Source organism: Gallinula chloropus (assembly GCF_964237585.1).
Source record: "Gallinula chloropus genome assembly, chromosome: 17".
Taxonomy (NCBI): domain Eukaryota; kingdom Metazoa; phylum Chordata; class Aves; order Gruiformes; family Rallidae; genus Gallinula; species Gallinula chloropus.
In genome coordinates this window covers 5388625-5410609 of record NC_140102.1, presented here as the reverse complement: position 1 = coordinate 5410609, position 21985 = coordinate 5388625, and the positions used below count along the sequence as shown (strand labels likewise).

General features: G+C 44.9%; 1 protein-coding gene across 1 annotated transcript in view; it reads left to right on the top strand.

Annotated features, from left to right (window-relative positions):
- Positions 1-21985, top strand: part of KDM2B (lysine demethylase 2B) — a gene marked incomplete at its 5' end in the record, with an annotated part of 115978 nt that overhangs the window by 31569 nt on the left and 62424 nt on the right. The window contains 3 exons of the mRNA XM_084271930.1: positions 310-416; positions 10156-10249; positions 11155-11308. Of these exons, the coding sequence (XP_084128056.1) occupies positions 310-416; positions 10156-10249; positions 11155-11308 (355 nt within the window). The remainder of the gene's footprint in view (positions 1-309; positions 417-10155; positions 10250-11154; positions 11309-21985) is intronic.

Below are 21985 nucleotides of genomic sequence, written 5' to 3'. Positions count from 1 at the left end.
AGGGGTGTTTTGAAACCTGCCTGTCGTGGTTTAACCCCCGAAGCAGCTAAAACAACTTCGCTGCCCCCCACCCCAGTGAGATGGGGAAGAGAATTGAAAGGCTAAAAAAGGTAAAACTCGTGTGTTGAGGTAGAGACAGCTTAATAGGAAGGACAAGGAAGAGGATAATACCAATGATGGTAAGAGAACATACAAAACAAGTCATGCACAGCACAATTGCTCACCACCTGGAGCCAGTGTTCAGTTAGTTCCAGGAGTAACCCTACTATGTGTTCAGTGACTAACAGTTGATTTTGGTGGGACTTTCAGGTGGACTTAGTCGACTGGGTGGATAATATGTGGCCACAACATTTGAAGGAGAGTCAGACGGATGCTACCAATGCTATTTCAGAGATGAAATATCCCAAAGTGAAAAAGTAAGTTTGTTAAAAGTATTTCACAAGTTCTACTCTTGACCTCTATGATTAATTCCTTTTGAACTCCAAAGCTGGTAGGAGAGGAAATAATGATTTATGTATTTTTCAGTGAGTAGGAAGTGGGGTGGGGTGGCTGCCCTGCTTGAGCTGTGTAATACCTACTGATGGACTGTACCAGCCTCTGAAAACAGTTTTGTATTTGAGAACTTTATGGATACTTCATGTTCTTAAAGCCTGTGGTTGGGGTCTTTGAGAAGAATATTCGGGGTTTATTCTAAATATGAATTTTAAACGTTCTCAACACATTCTAAATACTTTAATTGATAAACAACCTGCAGTTTGCTGAATACAGTTTTTAATCAAATCCATTTGAAAAGTGCATTTTTACTTTTCAGTTTTGAGTAACTCTGTTTTGAAAACAGCAGGCTGACCTTATGTAGTAAATCCTCCAGCAGCACTACCCAAAGAGATCACCTCACAGGACACAGATCCACCATGCAGTTCAGGGTTCAGATCCTTCCCAGGTTCTAAACTACTCATGGCTGAAGAGTTATTAGCTGAAATAGGTGTTTGTGAAGTGAACTTAAAGCCCATTTTTCATAAGTGTGTGTCTCCTCACAAACTCTGCCACTGCCCTTCATGGTAGTTTACTTTTCTGTTGACTTTTTCAACAGCAAGATCAGCTATCAGACTGTACAGGCTGTGGGTTTTGTTTCAGTGGACCCCCTTGGACAACACAAGAGCAGTTTGTCCTGCTTCTGTCAGTCTCAGCTCTAGCTTTTTAACAAACTGTGATAGTATAACCTCACCTTGCTGTTTCTTCTCTTTGAGTGTCCTCCTTGGAACTGTTTTCATGTGATGATTGGAAAAATAAATTACTTTGGGGGGCCTGAAAACGTGCACATTAAGCTTCATGTTCACAGTAAGTTTCATAGGTGTTGGTACAACTGAGATGAGGGTTCCTGTTAATGATGTAATAGTGACACATCTGTATGGCTGATGAGCATACACAAAGGAGTGTGGAGTCAGGAAGTGCAGTGTTTGCTTTCATTCTATAAAAATAAGTATTTGGGAAGGTAAAACTCTCCATACTAGGAGAGCCTCTGTGATGGGCAGCATGGGGAAGCCTGGCCCTATGATATGCTCAGCACTGTTGATTTTGGTGGAAGCTACAGATGCTCTGAGCTTCAAAAAAATCTAAGCTGCTTGTTAGGGTAACTAGATACAGAGAGGAGTGCCAGATTTCACATAGGCCTTCGGAAATGTCCTAAGTGACAAGCCTCAGGTCACACAATATGCTGATGGCAGGACAGAAAATAGAACCCAGGCAACTTGCTTCCCAAGTGGTGAGTCTAGTGGATACCAGTATTTATAATACACCAGAGCTAAGAAACTGAACCATGATTCAGGGATTCAGGATTTGTGGATTGTACAAGGTAACAAGTAAAGAAAGCAGTCTCTCTTAAGAGCAGGCATACTCCAGATGCTGAAAAAATTGCAGCAAGTAAACAAAGCAAGGCAGGGATGGTTTAAAGGATAAGGTAGCAACATGACTAACAGCGTTCGGCAGAAAAAGCAGAGTATAAGCTTGCAGTTCACTACTTGCATCATGAAATGCCAGATGGTAGGTTTCAAAGAGGGATTTTAGAGAAGTAGCAATTCAACAGATTTTGACATGGAGCTTTTCCCATGCGTGGGGGATGGCCTGGTAGAAAGGAAGGAGATGCCTGATGAAGAAGCAGACACAGAGCCATTGAGGTTGCCGTCACTGGCAAAGTGAAGGTGGAGGTTGACAGCTTGATAAACTAGTAGATGTGATAGGTAGAGGGAAGCTAAACAGTGAAAGACTGCAAGCACTTTGAGTGTGACAATAGAGTCTGATGTGGGGAAAAGGAGTTGCCATGTGTGAGAGTGAAAGGCAAGGGTGAGGCGACTGGAGCGATGAGGGTGAGGATGTTGGTAGTGAGCATCATCTAGCATGCAGACTAGAGTCAAAAGCTGATTTACAGCACCTGTTGGCATAAACCCCTCATTGGTCTGGAGAAGCAGCAAAGATAAAAGCAGTAACAAACATCAGAAGGAGGACAAGAGCAGTAACAAACATCAGAAGGAGGACAAGAGCAGTAACAAACATCAGTAGGAGGACAAGAGAAGTTGTACTGGATTAGGACAAAGATCTGTGGAGCTCAGGAGCTTGTCTGGTGGTGTTTGTTGTCATAGATGTCCTCTGAGGACTGCAAGAACAGCGTGAACATAATGATGCTGCCCCTCAAAATTATCTTCTGAACTTCTGCTGTCCGCAGGTCAGGCAGGGGCAGTCCTGAGGTGGAAGTGTTCTCTGTGTGCTTAGTGACTCTCAAGAAATTTCTCTCCATGAGCTTGTCCAGTTAAAATACGAATTCCTCAAGAGATTAGCTTTCTGTGTCTTTGGAAATTCAGGCTGACCCTTTCCTGTATAGATACTAGTCCCAGCTATTGCTGTGAGTACCCAGAGGGTATGAGCCCTTATTAAAGAGATCGTGTTCAATTGTGGAGCTAAATGTCAGCGCTGTCACTTGTTTCATGCTGCCCATTCTTTTATGTGAATCATCAATATTCATATGCTTTATTAATGACTGTTGTTGCTCAGAAATGGGACTGTTTCATTTCATTCTTGTACTCAGCATTCTCATAATACCCAGAGTTTGCAGTATGCCATCCCCACCATTAACGTGTTCCCTACAAACAAAAAGCACTCCAGCGAAAGCCTTGCGGTTTTGCAGACACAGATGGCATTACCAGACACAAATGTCTGTCTTGGCTCCTGCACGTCAAGTTCCGTGCTGGGAGTGAAGTTAGAGAACGCTCCATCTGCTGCGCTGCTTCGGTTACCAGGAGCACTGCGCGCGCTGGAGACCGCCCTGGCTTTCACTTGGACTTGCACCATTAACTTTCTTAAAAAAATTCTGGGTAATGGGGTTATTTTTTTGTCTGTAAGGGATTACTTATGTGATAGGGGCCTTAGAGGACTGGATTAAGTGGGGAAATGGTAAAAAATATGTAAAACTTTCCAAGTACTATCTCATAAGCAGTAAGACGGGGACGGATTCTTACTTGAGCAGTAAGAGGGGGATGGCTTCTTCTCAGTTACTTAAGAAGGGGATGGCTAGCTGAGGTTGTAGTGTGGTAAACTTCAAGCTGATCAAAGTTGGCATTGCCCTTGAAAAACACTCTCATGCCCATATTCTCCTATCCTCACTGCTAGAACATGCTGCTGTGCAGCTGCAGAGCGAACTGGACTGAGCTGAAAACCAACTCTGAAATAAAGAGGAAAAATTGGTTAACTTTCAGGCCATTCAAGCCACCTCTTGGCTGCATAAATGCTTCTGTTGACCAAAGGGCAGTGCAGAAGTGTGAAAAGTCATGGCAGTAGGTTTGTGGACAAACCCCTCCTGCAGATCACATGAGGCCACAAGACACCAGGTGAGCAGGGCAAGCAGCTCATTGCTACCAGGAAACCTGTTCCTGTCTCCCCTCTTACACATCCCTGTGTGCAAGGGCCTGCCAGGGGCCTAGCAAATGTGTGAGCCCGACTGAGGGAGGGCAGCATGTAACCAGGAACCAGGGCAGGAGGGGAAGGCAGGGCTGTTAGCATCAGCCTTTTAGGGGCAGCACTGTAACTATTTTTGTGTAGCTCAAAACAAGCTCAGGTTCACTTCCCTGCTTCAGCCTGGACTGAAGCAATCTGGATACAGCTGAACCTGAACCGACTGAACAAAATGTACTAATTTGATTTCTTGTTTATCAAAACAGATAGCCTTGCTGAAGTTATCCTCCTCTTTATTCTTGAACTCTTCTGTTCAAGGCCTTGCAGGATTCTTTGCAAAGCTGTGTCAGGAAAGCTGCAATGCCAGGACATGGTGGCTACAGAAATAGGAACAGGCGCTCCTAACAACTTGATAGAGTTTGTGCAATGGAAAAAATGAAAACAAAACCCTCAGTCACCCTTTTTGCCTTCAGAATTCTTCCAGTTATTTAAAATGCCTAAAATAGGTTTTTATATTGCTGCTGTTCTTCGATTAAGGATGAGGTATATTGTATGAAACATCTACCTGTTCACAAAAGGATGCCGCTCTGCTGTGCACAGCCAGCCCTGTTTCCCTTTGCCTAGGCTGTTACTCAGTCATCCGTTCCTTTCTACTCATTCCTTTACTAAGTAGGGATGGATTTAAACAGATGCTAAAATGCTCTGCAGAGCTGTGGTCTAATTGGAAGCCGAGGGTGTGTCTCTGGAGACAGAGTTTGCCCTTTGAATTGAGGGAGCTCGCAGGTCCCACAACACAACCTGGCGCTGTTTATGCACGTGAGACACTCCTATGCACTTTTAATGTCATTTGTGACTTGGTTTTGATGCAACAAGTACAGGAAAATTAGACCAGTGAGCTCAAGCTCTCATGAAAATTTTCTCATGAAAATTTTGCAGGTTTTTGACCTGCAGCATCACATGTGTAACTGAAATAAGCGCTGGCATTTAAAATTGTTTGTGGCCATCTTGGAGCTGGACAGCTGTGTCACATGGACAGACAGACGTGTTCTCACTGGTACCAAAATGCTGTTCCAGGGGCAGGCAGGCCTAGCTCACTGTGGATCGGCAGCTTGGTTTGTTTCCTTGTGACAACATGTGCCTTCTCAGAAATAAGCTTCCAATTAAAAAAAAAAACCCAACAACAAACTAACCCAAAAAAAACCCCAAAACTCAAGAGGCCTCTTCATTCTTAAAAGTTCAAAGGTAACCTTCCCAGTGCTAGCTGAACCGACACCACAGCAAGGCTTGCGGGGTGGCTGGGTGCAGTTCTGCTCATCCTCTACGTGGGCTGTTTGTGCCTAAGTGTGGCAGCTGGAAGGTAAATAACCCTGTCCTGGTGCAGTGGGCACGCTCAGGTGTGCACCCCCCAGAACCTCTGAGTTTCACCTCAGATGGACCACGGGCAAGGCTGGGGGACCAGGGAAGTGTTGCCACTTCACTTTGTTTGCGGTCGTGGTGCAAAATCTCTGGTGCAGACTGAGGTGCGTTGCAGAAAATCGGCTTTCTCTTATCTGGGTGTTGTTTTTGCCTGCCTGACTCAGACTGGAACCCCCTTCGGGCAGGAACCGGGTCTCTTGCATGCTTTTGAAGTGCCTGGTGCACTCACCGCCTTTAATGATGAGGTACCGCTCTGTCTTGATGTGTGCTGGTTTGCTTTTACTGGAAGCGCCAAACTGTCTTTACTGGAAGCAGCGGTTACCACAGCCGGGCTGTGGGAAGGCCGGTCCCGGGCAGGACCAGGGGCACGTATCCCACCCGGGCCTGGCCTCCGCAGAGCTCCTTCGTGGGCAGAGCCGGCGGTGGGTGCTAAGGGGGCCCAGCCTGAGGAGGAGCCTTTGGGCTTTCCCCGCCAAGGAGCGGCCGGACCCTCCCCGCGGGGGGAGCCCCGAGGTGGGGGGCCGCCGGCTGCGGGGGCTGGGGAGGCCGAGGGGGCCGGGGCGGGGCGGCGGCCGGGCCGGGCGGGCTGGCCCCGTGTCTCCCGGGTGACAATGGTTTCTTTTGTCTTGCGGCGTAATTTGTGGCTTTCGGTTACAGGGCCCCAGTGTGGGAGCGTTGCTCAGTGCGGGTCAGGCCGTTAGCGTGAGGACTCGCCCAAAGGTAGCTATTGTTTCTTGCTGTCTCCCCCTCCAGCTCCCGCTCTCAGATGCTGCGAGGCGAGGCCTGGGAGAAGGGGACCCCCGGGGCGCCGGGATGCTGCCGGGGACCGCCGCAGCCTCCCTCTTCCGACGCCTGGGAGCACCTCTCCGGCCTGGGGGAGAGGCGAGAGGGAGCGGAGCGGACGCGCAGAGCGGGGCCTGCTCCTTTCCCCCGCTTTGGCACTTGCAGTTGGCTCATGGGTTTGTGGTATTCGGTTTCAGGCTTAGGGATTTCAACCAGCCGGCGCTGCTCCTGGGAGGAAGGAAGAGTGAGCTATACTTTTCTCATTGGCCCGAACAAAAAACAGAAGCCTCTGCTGGGGTTTGGGAGTGGTTTATGGGCTGAGCTCAGTGGCAGGGGAGCCCTCGCAATGCCAGAGGGAATAGAGCCGTATGGTGCGCTGTACCTATTGCGAGAGAAAAGGAGCTAAGCTCAGGGTAATGCTGCCTCTGCGTGTGCTCGCGTCTCCCCCGAGTTCATGTGCATGTACGTTTGCGCCTCTGCGTTCCGCTGCCTCTGTGTGTGTGTGTGTGTGTGTGTGTGTGTGTGTGTGTGTGCCTACGCGGGTGTGCGTTTGCATCCCGGCGTGTCTGTCGCTGTCTTTGTTTCTCTGTTTGCTTGCGGGTTTGTAGCTATGCGTGGCGAGTGCATTGTGGGTTTGCCTGGGAGTGTGGTATCTGCGCTGGCTTATGGAGAGCGGTGTCTCTGTGTTGTTTCTATGTTCCCAGCTCCCTGTGTTTGCTTAGTGGTTTAGCTTCATTTGTATCATCTTCCTCTCTCTCTCTTTTTTTTTTTTTTCTCCTTGGGCATCACTGTGTTCCTTCATCCCTGTGAGTTTGCAGGTTACTCCATGTTTCTTGGCATCGTTTCTCTCCCAAATTTCCCCCAGATTTTTTTTTTTCGGGGGGGAAAAAGTTCCCCTTTTACCCCCCTCCCTCCACTACAAATCAATCCTCCAAAATAACAATACATTAACTGGAACAATTTCAGGCTTGTGGAGAGCGTAAAACAAACTCTTCAGTGGGGAGGGGAAGCTCCCCCACAACACATTACAAGCAGCTGCATGCTTTAAAACCCTAACTGAGGCTGTGCAGGGGAGGTAAAGTGGAGTATGCAGGCGTTGGAGGTGGGAGCAGTTGTGCAAAAAAATAGAAGTTGGGGCATCTTTTGCGTCACCTGCGTTTTCAGGGTGTAAGTCTGGTCAGATTGTCTCCCCATGCCCCGCTTGGGATTGTGTTCCTGTAACCCACCTTACCTGTTGTGGCCCAGAGCGCTGAAGGCAGTGAACAGAGACCAGTGGGATGTAGTTTCCAGATTCCTTTCAACATGGATGCTGTGTTAGGGCTTTTTTTTTTTCCCCTCTCTCTCTTTTTTTTTTGTGGGTTGTTTGGGTTGGGTTTTTTTTTGTTTTTGGGGGGGGGGTTGTGTTTGGTGGGGTTTTTTTTTTCCTCTTTGGGGGTGGTGGGTTTGGGGTTTTTTTTTGTTTTGTTACAGAAAACCCTGAAAAGTTGAGTCCTTCCCCAAATTAGCAGCTGTTAGTGAGGAGAAGCTGCTTGCCGAGGACGGAGCCGAGCGGTGTATAAGATGAGCTGTGGCATGGAGCTGTGCTGGGACCATGTGACTGCGGTGTACATTGGAAGAGGAAGCTGTAGAGGTCAATGCAAAGGCATTGTGCCAGACTCTGGCAACAAGGGAGATTGCTGTATGGCGGAAGATCGGGGGGGTGGTGGGGGTTTTTAGGCTCCTGAGCCTTTCGGTAGCTCTTTGGGTTGGACAAAAGCTGCCCTGTAAGATTAACAGCTGAAATCAAATATGGAATGGCTTGTTCGTGGATGGAAAGAAAAACTGTTGTATTTGTTGTTGTTGTTGTTGTTTCCAAATGCTTTGTGGGTTTTTATTAATCACCATACGTGGCTCTTTCGCTAAACCCACCTTTATTGGAGTGGAAGGGGTTATGTTTAGAGGAGTTTCAAGAAAACAGAGGGGAAAGGGGGGAAAAAACAAGGTGGGGGGGGAGGTTGCCTGTGCACAGTTACATCTGCCTTGATGTTACCTCACAAAACTAAATTTTAACTGCTTTGATTTGACAGAGAATTCAATCCTGCTGTTTCCTCTCTGAACACAAACGGATCGACAGCTTCAAGTTTAGGTTATTGACTACTGAGGAATAAATGGCACCAGCTATTGCTTAGGCCGTTTGTGTTCTTTCAGGAAATCTTAATATGAGCGGGTAATTGTTGGTAGGTAGTGCTGCCTTAGGAAGTGTTTGTTAGGGTGATGTATTTTACATCTGACCTTTTTGAAACTTAAAATAACCGATTCCAGAAGGATTTGAATTTCTTTTACTTTAAGACAACATGAACCTCTAGTGCTCAACGCTGCCCACAAACTGAGAATTTCCATGTTGGGGTTTTTTTTTTGTTTTGTTTTACAAGCAATTATTCAATCTGTGACTTTTTGCAGTTTGGCTGGAAGAAAGGCAACTTCCTTTCTGGGCTTCTTTTATTGTTTTTAAATTCTATCTGACTTGTAATCAACAACATCTTGGTAGAGAAAACATAAAAAGGAGAAATTATAAAAAAAAAAAAACCCAACCCAACGTATTTGGGAGGGAAGGACTCATATTTTGAAATGGAGCATATTGAGAGTCTAGACAGCTTCTTGGCTAGCTGTGATTTTTGAAGCATCTGAAATACCCCAGGGGCAGAAAAAAGCTCTCTTCCTGCTTCTGGAGGATTAAAAAAAGAAAAATAATAATTAAAAAAAAAAAAAGAAAAAAAATAACAATTCCAGAGTGGGCAAGAGGAGAGACGTGTAATTGCACAAGGAGAGGGTTTAATTGTGAGATGAAGGCACAGGACCTTTTTTGAAGCCCACAAATTGACTGTCTTCATGACAGCATTGCGTATCATTCTGTCAACTCCTGCTCGGGATGTGGTTGCTAGGCAGCGGGCTCTTATGTACCTATAGTCTCTCTGATTTGCCAGCCTTCTGCAGACACATGGTAAGGTCCTTTCCAGCCTATCATCTAGAGGGACTTTTGCACGCCGTCTGCATACTGCTGAGATTCTCCCTACCTGAATGTGATGAGAAAAAGACACAGTTCAATGAAACCTTTTTTTTTCTTTTCTTTTATAAATCCCATTCTGGTACTGTTTCCATAACCACCCTCCAAAAAAAACCCCCAAAACCAACCCCCCCAAAAAAAAAAAGCCATGAAACGGAGACCGGAACAAGGAAAAGAGGTTAGTGGGTTAAGTGGTGTGTGTTTCCTGCGTTCGCAAAGGTGCCTATAGTGAGAAGGGCGGCTGCAGTTCGGCCATTAGTTACAGATGGTGGCTGGAGGCTCGAGATCCATGCAGCGAGACGAGAGCTCTTGTATCTCTTTCCAGTGATGCTGACTTTAAACTGCTTTTGAAAAGCTGAATCAAGACAGCATTAAAAAAAAATAATAATAAATAGTGGATTTGATACTTAGCGATGCTGCCAGCTGGTTCCTTTATGTGTTTTGATGCAGAAATGCCTAGAAATGATATCAGAAAGGAGTTAATTTGCCAAATTAGGTTTCTGTCCCCCAATCCTTGCAAAAATGGCATTAGTGGCAAGTAGGTAAAGAGCGTTCAAGGAGGATTTATAAGCAAATGAGATTTTTTTCAAAACTTTGCTCTTTGAAGCAATTTGTGTACAACTTTTGGAGAAGGTTCTGTCTCTCAAGCAGCGGAGGGAGAGCGTTAAACAGATCACCCTGGGGACTGGCAGTGGCATAGGAAATATTTCTGAACAACATAACTTTGATTGCTTTTTTCGTTCCTTAACTCTGAAAGCTTTCATTCCAATTGTATGAATAGCAGACTCAACCTTGGAGATACTAATTTTTTCAGCTGAAACCTGGTTACTTCATGAGACAAACCCCAGTACTGTATATGTGGAAACTTAATTGGTGGAAACACTATCGCACATGCAGTTAACCTTTGCAAATTAAGATGTGATAAATACTGTTTCAGACTGATTCATTTTTGTCCTTCGCTCTGCTTACAGGTACTGTTTGATGAGTGTGAAAGGATGCTTCACTGATTTTCATATTGATTTTGGTGGCACTTCAGTGTGGTATCACGTTTTCCGTGGGGGGAAGGTAAGTGAACCTTGTTTGATATTTGGCTTTATTTCCCTGTGCCTCTTACAGAGGGGAGGGGCTTTCTTTTATTTTTATTATTTCCTTTTTTGGGGAGGAGAGGGGCTAGTCAACAATCCATTTATTTCACTACCTTTGTTGATGTACCTCTGGTTTGCTGAACTAGAAAGACACCCTTCACCTTTATGAAACAAGCGAGTGATTTATTTGAAATATCTAATGTTTTATTTGCTGGTGGGAGTGTTTTTAGGCTTGTTTATTTGCTGCATGGTTTAGAAGTGTCTTGCAGCGACTGTGTGGCTGTGTGTATCCTTGTTGGGTCAGAGTGCCCTCACGAGTCTCCTTCTGTGGCTAGAGCTTCTGTTTCCTTTTAGAGATCCCCTATTCCTTTTGTCAGCACATGCACATTATGTCCAAACTGAAATATTACAGGATACAGGAGCATTAAAATACACAGCCTGCATGGCTGCATTCACATTTTTACTGGTTTAGGTTGCTTTTCCCAGCTCTAGTATAGCCATGGTGGGAACTGAAATAAATACAGCAGATTGAGCATCTCAGTGGTACAGATACTGTTCATCGATAGAGTCCAACAGAGTTGTACTGTATCAACGTGCTGTTTTGAACTCAATGTAAACTGTGCAGGCATCTTCTGAGTAAGATGTTTCATGGAAGAGAGATGACAACTGACAGTTATCTCGCCACTTCCAGCACATGGACTAATTGCTGCTGCTGTCTGCTGTGTGCCTCTGTGTACCACACCTGGAAAACATGTGTTTTCTGCAGAAAGCAGGCTGCTTGTGCTGCGTTCGTTTGTCTAACTGCACCATAACCTTGTTGGGATTTCTCAGCTCTTTGTTTTTGTTGACTGTTGGTAATAGTTAAACCTTTTGCTTTATTTTTAGATCTTCTGGCTGATTCCGCCTACTCTGCAGAATCTAGAACTTTATGAGGAATGGGTTCTCTCAGGAAAGCAAAGTGATATCTTTCTGGGAGACAGGGTGGAACGATGCCAAAGAATTGAGCTGAAACAAGGCTATACGTTCTTCATTCCTTCAGGTACCAGTTGTTAACTACCTGCTTTTGGAGTCACTGCAATTGCATTTGACTAAGGATTCTCTGAAAAAACAATTCTGCCCATCTATACCCAGTCTTGACCTCTTTATTTGCTGTGGCAAAAGGCAGCTAGGGACTGAATGCACTTAATTTTCCAGAAACTGACCCACCCAAACTGATGAAAAATGTACTGTGAGGGAGCGTGTGCAGTGATTGCTTGTGCTGGTACTGGGGAAGAGGAGCAGGACTTGGATCTCTGGGGCTGTCAGTCCACCACTTCTTGTCCAAGTGATGGACTTCTGCTGGTTTTAGCTTGCTTGGAAAAATATTTTTCTGCCTTTGTGATCTCTTCTGGCAGGTTCCACCTGCGGTTCAGTAACCTATTGCTTAGCCCCTGTCTGTAGCCAGAAGTGGGTCTCCATTCCTCAGTGGAGCTCAGTGGAGATTCCAGTCTGTGGAGGAGCAGTTGTTTCTTGGGGAAACAGCTACGTTTTATTGTCATAACTCTTCAGAGCTTTTGCTTGGTGGATTTTGTGCTAAGTATAGACATCTTCCAGTAGCCCAGCCACACTTAATTTTTACAGTGCTGCCCACCTCAGTAGTTGCATTGCATGATTCAGGCTCTTCTGGCAAAGCAGCCACGGAGTTGCTGCTTTGGAGACAGGTCACTGCAGCCCTTTCTGCTCCTGCCTAAACTGAGTTGGATTAAGGATGGTGCAGTCTGTAACACTTCTCATTTAAGATGATATCCAGCTTTGCTCTCTTTGACTATTATGGGACTGTAAGTTTGTTTATAGGGAAATAAAGCATTGCCTCAGTCTAGTGGATCTTTCTACATGACAGAGGGTCAGGTGGGTAGTTCTTCAGCTCTAGAATTACTCTGTGGAGATAGGATTATTATTTTTTAATCCCAGAGACAGAGACAATGCAGGTCATGTGAAGACAGTGGCGGTGTTCTTGCCAGCTAGGGAGTATCATTAGTACCAGTTGAAGGCTGCAGATGTGCACATTTGTAAGTATTTGGTAAGAACCCACCTGGGATGTGACAGGCAAAATGACTTTGAGGGTGGAGGAGTTAATCCATTAAAGGAATTAGGTCTTCCCTTGAAACAGGTCAGAATGTGCTGTTACTGTTTGAGCTGGGTATTTGAGTGTGCCTGTGCTGTTTGCTTAGATCCTGTTACTGCATCTTTGTATTTATCTTCATTCCCCTGCGAACAGCCTCCTACGAGTAAGACTTCTGCATGTTAGTTTAGTCATGCTCAGCAGTTGGAATACAGCAAGTTGGGGGAGCTTGTACAGGGCACAACTGTAACATGGTGGCTGAAGTGGTGTGATTCCAGGTGTGGTTTTTGACTGTGGTTTCTGTTTCCTTGGGAAAGCTTGAAGTACAGGAATGCCAGTACATCTGAGCTTTTAGATGCTGTGCCATATTTGAAAGGTGTCTATGAGAAAGGCAAATAGGAATAGTTTCCCTGTAAGCACCTCGTGGATTCAGGGGGTTTTGCTCTGCTGTATTTTGTTTGGAAAATTTACTGGCAAATCTCTTGTTTACATGAAAGGGCATTATTTATAGATTTATTTTAAGACCATGGACATGCCTAATTAAAGGCTGTTCCAGGTCAGTGAATTGAGCTTGGCCGTGTAAAACAGGTCAGGTCCTACCCACCCCTTTGCTCTGGTTTGTGCAAGTATCATGTCAGTTAATGTTTGAGTATGTCTTGTATCTGTAGGTGTTGATGGTGTTTGGGTTCTGATAACAGGCCTGTAAAACCAGTGTGGTCCACACTTCAGCAGAGCCTGATAAGCTCTTGACCAGCCTCAACTCATCCATGAGGGAAGTACCTTCTTGTTACAGCTCTGATCACAGAAAGCCTGGGGTGACACAGCTAGGGCTCAACTGGAGCAGGAACGGACAGCTTTCCAGCAAAGGATCTCTTCTGTCAAGTGTCCTGCTCTGCTCCTGTTTCCAGTCTTGGTGTAGTCTTGGAAATGCCGTTATACCATGGCAATGTAAGGATGAAGTAGGTAGGCTGTAACAGGACACATGAGGAAGTGAGATCATAGGATTGTGGGAGATGGAAGGTTTCTCTGAGAACTAGGATCAGCAGTAGATCCAGTAAATCCCTGAAACGACAAACCACTTGGACAAGACTGGGAATTATTCTTACAGAAGGCATAATTATAGCGCTCACTGGGGCCTCCGGGTATTTTCCTCTCCATCACTGCCATCATCCTTCCAGGATTAAGTTTGAACCAGTTACCTGTGCTTCTAATCCTGCAAAGCACTGAGAGGCACAATCACACTTGTGGTATCAAGGAGAAATTGAGCAAAGCATTGTCAGCGTAGTGAGTCCTTACAGGCCCAGGTCCATCTTGGAGCATTTTAGGAGGTCCCTTTTAAGTATGGGGTGGGGAGAAGTAAGCTGGGATGCTGAGGGGTGCTGAGGCTCTGCGTAGGAGCCAGGCTGTATTCCTGATAGCCCCGCAGGCCTTCTCCAAATAAACGATGCACCATTACAAGTTCTCACCTCCCACTTTACTGGTTCCCACTGATGAGTCAAGAATGATCAACTCTGGTAAAAGTCTGTGGCAAAGTGACAAAATCAGCTAGGAATCTGGTCTTTTTATTAGTATAATTGTCTAAACTGATGTCAGCATAGTTGTTGATTGAGAAATAAACCACACTGTGCCGTGCTGAAGTTTATGGCCAGATGCAGATTCAAGATGTTAAAATAGATGAAGATTCAAGAGGGGAAGAAACTAGAGTCGCTACCAGCGTCAGCAAATGATTATTTTTTTCTCCAGAAATCTGACTGTTGTTTTCTCAGATGAGAGAGAACTTGTCCTTACGCAGGAAGGCGCTAGTAAAGAATGCTGCAGCCCTGGGGTGTTTGCACTGTGCGTGGTACCATGAGCAGGGTTTAATCTTTTGTATGGTGAAGTGGTCAACACAGATGAAATCAGGTCGAGGTAACTCATCTTACTCTGGTATAGTGGCCAGTGGATGCTGTGGGCCTGGCCCAGGGAAATTCATCAGAGTGTGATTTTTCAGGGATGAGCTGGGATGAGCTGGAAGAGGAAAAGCATCACCTCAGTTTTTGCCTCAGTAGGGAAACAACAACATGTTATCAGTTGAAATCACATCGAGAGCTTGTCCAGGAGTACTTGTGCTTGTGTGTGTGCAGGGATGACTTGCAGGCGGGATGCTCAGCTGAAGTCTTTGGAGTCCATTGTGGTGGCATGATGGAGGAGTACTTTAGGTACCTGCATCGCTGTGCTAGGGCTGTGCAGGACCAGTGTTCAGGCAGCATCCCCCAGGTCTCTATGACCTGGGATTACTGTCGGCAATTTCTGACAGTGTTTCTGGCTTGAATGCAGCCGCTTGTTCTCTTATGTCCTGATTGCTCCCCCACAGCCTGTTTGCAATACTGCTCACTAAGTTAATGCCAATGACTTACCCAGTTTTTAAATCTCTAGTGCTTCTCCTTTAAGTATTTTTCTCCTTTTACATCACTGCAAAACTTCACTGTAACCTCCTCTCTCTCCTCCTCTTGTCCTTCCCCTGTCACTCCAGTCTTTAGAAGTAAACCTCCTTGCACTTGTTTCCTCAAGCACCGCACTATGCATGGAGCTCCATTCTCTGGACACCAGATTACTTTCTCATGTGTACATCACTGGTTTTACCTAAACCCAAGCTCAATACAAAGCACAAACAAAATGAAAAATTCACCTTTTTCCAATCCACTTGGTCTTTTGAGTCCCTTAGGCTTGCTTGAATGTGTCATTTTTAAATGATGAAGCTCCGTCATGGATATTGTCCTGCTCCTTTCCTGTCATCTTCTACAAATGAGATCTTGCAGTAGTTTGCTTTTTCCTCAATTTCCTGCCAGATCTCTCATTCAAAAATAAAAACAACCCACCTTTTCTCTGTGCATATGTATATATGCTTGGTGTAGATAGTTGCACTTGAAATTCAAGAGAGTTTGCACATGCAAAACTGGGAGGTACAGAAGCAGACCAATGAGTAGTCTCTTGTGGAAAAATTTGTCTTGCAGTGTTTGTCTCTGTTGTTTGTATTGTGAAGTAAGAATGTAGTAATTATGTGTCTTGAAAAGGTGAACTCGAGCCAGTTCTGGATTGTTACTGGTAATGTAGTCTGCCAGAACATGGATAAACTTGGATTTTCTTCTCTTCTTGTGAGGACCGGTTTCGCTGACCTCCAGGGAAATGGCCCTGCTTGCTGTGGAAACAGTTTGATTCCAGGGGGTTGCAGTGTGGTTGGTCTAAGAAAGTTTACAAACATGCTGGTTTTGGCTCCTTGGGGAGGGGTGGCTGATACTACTCCAGGTTGCTCTGATCCTCCTGTTTTGTACAGTCTTTTTCTGAGCCTTTGCTGCTGGTGGGAGGCAGCAGACCCACGAGCAGGTATGCTTTTGGGTTGACTCTGCTTGGATGTTCTTGCTGAGGGCTTTCTAAATATGTAGCTCTGTCATGAGTATGTGGAAGAGGTGGTGTAAACATGTGAGCCGGTGGTTTAGAGAGCTGTTTTTTGGGGGGAGCACCAGACCTCAAGTAGCTGGGCTGTTTTGAGTGACTTTCATCTGTTCTCTGACAGTAACAGTCCCAGTAACAGACCACTACATCATCCATAAATAAAACAACGGTCTGAGAAGTCACTGTGCTTATTTTTATTTCTGAAAATTGAATAATACATATTGTGGAAGACTTCTGCAGTGCTGCTTGACTGGACATTCCCATTATCAAAATCCAGACAGGGTAATTTACTGTCAGCTGGACACTGTTCTTCTGGGTCTTGTTCAGACTCCTCACTGGTGTTGCTGCATGCTATTTTATAACAGTTGTGTTCCACCTTGGAGTTGGCAGTGTTCCATTGAGGAGTAAACTGTTTGTTTTACTTTATTTTTCTTCTGTTCTCTACAGTGCACTCTGGGGCCTTTGACATGGAAACATGCCATTACAATCTCTTAATTTCTTGAGAGCTGGAAAATGAGCCACAGTCTAACAAAATATCCTCGTTGGTCTGTGGTGATTACGATGGTAACATGAGAGCACTGCAGAGATCTTGTTTCCAGTCTGATGCAGAAATACTGGCTTTTCTTGGATGAATGTTTTTTGGGAAGTGGACAGAAAGGGATAGTCTGTGCTAGACTCCAGGCAGCTATTTGCAAGGATTCCAAGTGCTTCAAGTACCATGTCAGTGGTTATCAGTAGGATTCTGCCTCTTGTGAGTGTGCAGTCTCAGCTCACCTCTGCTACGCCAGTCAGCATTTGATGAGCTATTACGTAATGGGGCCAGAAGGTCGCATATGGTCTTTATATCAAGGAGAATGTCAGGCTTCTAAAACCTGGCTGGTGATTTTTTTGCAGGGAGTTGTGCTAGGGCTGCATAGCTGCCTGGGGCTATTTTTGGTTGCTGTTTGCTTTTCCCATTTCAGGAGCTTCCGCTGATATTCATGGAAGCTTCTTGCCCAGGGTCTTTAGGGACTGAGTGATGAAGATCAGCAGAGAGCATCAGCAATGAGAGTTTTTGCCTTGAGTGTCTGCTTTCAGGTAGAAGGTGACAGCAGAATGTTGGGTTTATAGTTTGGTTCCTCTGCAGTGCTTCACCTAATTCTTACCAAACGATGTCAGATTGAGAGTGGCTGCATTACTTGTACTACTGGGGCAAAATTATTAATTTCATTGCTTTTAAAATGTAAACATGGTGTTTCCTTGATTTATTCAGCTGTGGACACTATCATGATGCAATCATTCTTCATTTGAGGGCAGAGAAAAAAACACCTCCTTTGCTGACAGTGCATGCTGTTGGGTTATCTCCTAAGTCACTTCTTTTTGAGACATGTATTTTTATCTTTTCCACCCCAAGTTGCTGTAAAACTCCAGGAAAAACTTTATGCTTTCTGTATCACAAAGCAAAATACCTGTTCAGCTGCTAATGAAACAGATGCACCATGGTTTTGGCTTGGAGCTGTAGTCTGTTTGCCCTATAGCTTTGGAAGTTCACATTCTTTTTTACTATTACTCAGATGGATGATTGCATCCTTGAAGATACAGTAGGAATTTGCAGGCCCCTGAAATCATCTAACAAGTTTGCAATGTTTAATAATACTTGTTTTATAAAATTTAAAAGATAATGAGATCGTATCTTTCTTTTAACTGCTCAGAAAAGCTTTTGTTACTGTTAATTTTACCTTCTTGACTTACTAGAGGTGATAACATCTAAATATTCAAGTGTATCTTAAGAGTGGTGGAATAATTCATAACTGTAAATCAGCTGAGAGTGTTTCTGAGCCTCCCAAATAGAATTCCTGCTCGGTGTTGGCTTGGCTTCATAAGCTGGGATTGTTTTGGGGAGGAAAAAATACTCATTCATCACCATGAACTGAAATAGAGCAACATCAGAAACAAAAGTAAGTGGACGGTTTTCTTGTTGAGGCTGAGGTGAGGGTTGTGAACAGGGAGTGTGCAGTGTCTGTACACCCAAAGCCCTCTGTCCCCATTTAGCTGAGCCCGTGGGTCCAGCCTAGAAGGAAACACGGGCTGGTTCCACGTAAACTTGCTGTCCACACAGGCTGGTTTGAAACTCATCACCCAAGAGGAAGGATTTCCTAATTCATGACTAATCCCTGAAGCCACACAGTGTGGCTCCCATCTATGGGATTTAATTGTAGCTTTAGATAATGTTTAGCAGGTGCTTGGTTTTGTTTGTGTGTCTCAGCCAAAAATGAACAGTTTCTTATTCCCTTGACTTCTGGCTTTTCCAGTCCTTAACCTGTTCTGATGCTACTCCAGTGCTTTGGGTTTTTTTTTTTGTGGCATTATTCTGTGTGTTGCTTTCCCTTTTGCTTTTTTGAGAATATTACAGGTTTTGAGACTATTACCAAGGGGAGAGATGTTATCTCCTGTCTTGCACAAACCCATGAAACACCCCGGGTTGTGCAGTGGGACCAGGGTTTATGTAAACAAGTGGTCACCGAGGAGAGAATAGGTGCCCCTCGCTTTGGAGGGGGCTGTGTTGGGGGCTGTATGAGAAGTGTCTGCTGTGAGACCTGAAAGATGCAGATAGGGATGAGCAGACATGACAGGCTGTCCAGCGTGGAGTGACATGAACGTGCATGTCAACAGACCTGTCACTTCATCCAGCAAAAAGTAGCAGCGTAGCCAAAGGTGAGACAGGCGGGGGATGTATTGGTGTGGGTGATCCTACAGCAGTCCCCTTGGCTGTCCTTGTCTCACACTTGTGTAGTTTGCTCCTATTCTGGATGTCTGCCTTCCTCCTTAAAAAACCCTTTGTAATTGGGAGGCTTAGTAGATGGGTGTTACCACTTGCACATGGTGACAATGAACATTCACCCTCCTCAGTTTATTTCTGAGTCGTGCTTGTTTCTAAGCTGTGGGAATGAATTGAATGTGCCATCCAAGCTGACCTGTTCTCAGAGCTCATTTCCACAATGTATTACCCTCGAGGAAACTCTTCCCTGTTTTCTGCTCACTGTTTCTTCCTGCTTCTCCTTTTCTGGTGCTGGCTGCCTCAGTTTTCCTCTGTACACAGCCTTGTTAATACTAGAACAGGAGATTTGGAGATCCCTGTCCACCCCCTTTTTAACATCCACACCAACCTTCTGTGCTTTTCTGCCTTGTCAGGGCTTTATTTTATTTCTTTATGTTCTGATCTTTCCCATGGTGTCCTGCCTCCCTGGAATACACCTCTTGGTACTTGTGTCTCTGCAGTTTTTGTATTGCAAGTGCATTCCTCAGGCAAGTCGAAACTATTTTGGGATGCAGTGTGACTGAAAAATGCTGTAGAGCTGAGTGGCCAAAATCTATCTTGGGAGCAGGTGACTCCACTGTCAGGGCTGTGTCCTGTAGCTGGCAGAGGGGCTGTGAGCTGGATCCTGCACATGGGAGCACATGAACTGCCAGAGATGGAAGGATTCCTGGGGACCTTGCTGTGTGCCTAGCCCAATGCTGTTCACCTGGGAAGAGCTGGTACCCACATAGGCACTGTCCTTACCCAGCTTGGAGCTGTGTCTGGAAATCATCCCACACTCTGCTTTGGCTAGGGGTAGGAACTTTGCTTCCAAGGATTTTACAGTTAATGATTTTCTGCTTCCTTCTTGGTCTCTGGTTTATTCTTTATTTTCCTAACCTTGATGGATTTTAGCATTTTGTTATTACAGGGAACTGTGTTGTAAAAGGCAGTATTTTCATTCTGGTGAGTAGAAATATTTTTGAAGCCTTTTGAATGTACCTAGTGTTCAATTATTTTAAAAGTTAGGAGTTGAAGGTACTAAATGTTTGTGAGATGAGTTTAGACCTGGATTGTAAATGTAATTAGGGAATGAAATACATTATCCACAGAACCAGAGGTTGTCTCAGATACTTTAGGGAAGACTTTAGTTTGCATCTCTATCAACTCTTCAGTGATATATAATCAGAATTATATTCATGTTTGTTAATCTCTCTGTTGTTGTCATGTCTGGGACACCATTTGTTGGAGCACTGGCTCAAGCCATCCACAGATCCTTTCACATTTCTCCCAAAAGCATTGGGACTGCTACTGAGGAAGTCTAGAGTTTATTAACACAAAGACCCTTGGCGTATAGTAGGGGTAGAGTCAAGAGGTTAGGGAAGGTGTGATGAGTCTTAAACCCAAAGAGAACACACAAGAAACCAACTGTACTCCAGCATGAAATTTTTACCCAGGAAATACTTGAAGAACAACTGCATTGATGGGATTTCATTTTATTTCTTAGAAAGTGAAGGATATCTTCTTTCTACCTTTCATAAAGGACTAGAAAGCCAGGTTTCAGGTCAGTTGCTGCTTTTACTTAAGTTGTAAATATTTGATAAATTATATTTAGAATGATACTGTTATTAAAATAGCTTGTTGCATCTGCCAGCTCCAGTGTGTTCATACATTGGGCAATCCGTGCCGAGAACTGCAGTGGGAAGTGGTGGGGAGGACTCTTATGTGTTCTGCTGTAACTAGCCATTTCTGACCTGCCCCTTGCCACCACTCACTTGTCTGCCCATGGACAAGTCCTTTCACTTTTCAAGCTTCAACTTGTTCATCTCTAAATCTGACAGTTAAGCTGAATCATCGTGCAGACTGACCCTGTGTTTCAGCTCTGATCCAGTAAGTTGACTTTGAGACCCAGCAACAGATTTACTTCAGCATGTGGTTTCCATTCTTTCCCCCAACCACATAAACCTCTGATGACCTAGTGGAAACAGTAACCCTGACTTCCTTGACCTTGGATCTTTTTTTCCTTCCCAAAGCCTAGGATAAGGAAGATTTGTTTATTTTTCCAGTAGTTTACTGTTAGTACAGGCTGATTTATTTCATGTGAGGTGATAAACTATTACAACTGTGAAGAGTTTTTAAGGTGATGATGTGTGTAGTTGCAATATTATGTGAAAAAAAAATCCTGTCTAGGTGGTTGGACTTGTAAAAAATGGGCTGGATCATTGTGAGCAACTTTATTGTGATGGTTGTGAGCTGCCAGAGTTGTGAGCCACCGGTGATTTTATGTGTGTCACGTTGATCTTGTGGGATCAGACCTGTACACTTGAGTGCTGGAACAGGTTAGGTTGCTCCAAGGGTTTGTAGAGTCTCTGTCCAAGGAGATACTGAAAAGCCATCTGGGCCTAGTTCTGGGCAGCTGGCTCTAGGGGACTTGGACCAGAGGTCCCTTCCAACCTCAGCCATTCTGTGATCCTGAAATTCAGAAAAACGTATCCAGAGTGATGAGCTTGTTTTTTTCCAGGGAGAAAATTCTAGTTCTGATTTCTTTTGCTTCTTTCTATCGCTCTCCTACCAGTATGCCCTTAAATGAAAGCCTCAGCTCTGCCATCTGCTGTGGCTCAAGGACTTCTCAGACACAGCTTTTGCAGGCCTTCACGGTCTGAAGATTGTTGTGGAGGAGAGCTGTTGTGGCTGCAAGCTGAATAGCATTTTCCTGCTCCCTCGCTGATCTTGAAGCGAAGGAAAGCTGCCACAGCTTTAATGGAAAGTACTGCACAGTTAGGAGAAAATTGACTGCCCCCTATGCTGCTTTGCTGTCTGCTGGTTTATAAATTGTAATGCTTTTCATTAAAGAAGAAGAAGGGGGGGAAAAAAGCGTCAAGTCTCTGTGGGTCCCAGATCATTAGCAGGATCAATTCCTTTTTCACTGTGGAGATCAGAGGCTACAGCCTTGTGTAGCCAGTCCTTCAGCTGCTGACATACCAAGCAAACAACGCAGAAGCAGAAGAGCTGGCGTGTGGTGGCCTGAATTGTTATGCTGGTGTTCTAGTTGGGATAGTAAGTTCTTCCCTTGCTTTTGGAGTCTGGGAAATGAATTCAGTCGCTTGTCGGACTGGGTCAGAACAGTCTCGCCAGCGCCAGTAGTAGAAACAATAAATCCCCAAACTTGGGGCTTGCAATGAAAAAGATTTTTCAGTTCCTTCAGGAAATTGATAATAGGATATGAAACTTTCACTTCTGAAGGAGGACTGGTAATAATTTGAGATTCTCGACATCTGAAGATGTATTCTCTGGTGCTTGTGTGAGTAACTCGGTCCAGTTCCACAACCCTAGCTCACCACCACTAACTTGACTTGCAACCCTACTGGAGGTGCAAGTAGGTACATCTGAGAGCTGAGTGTATTGAA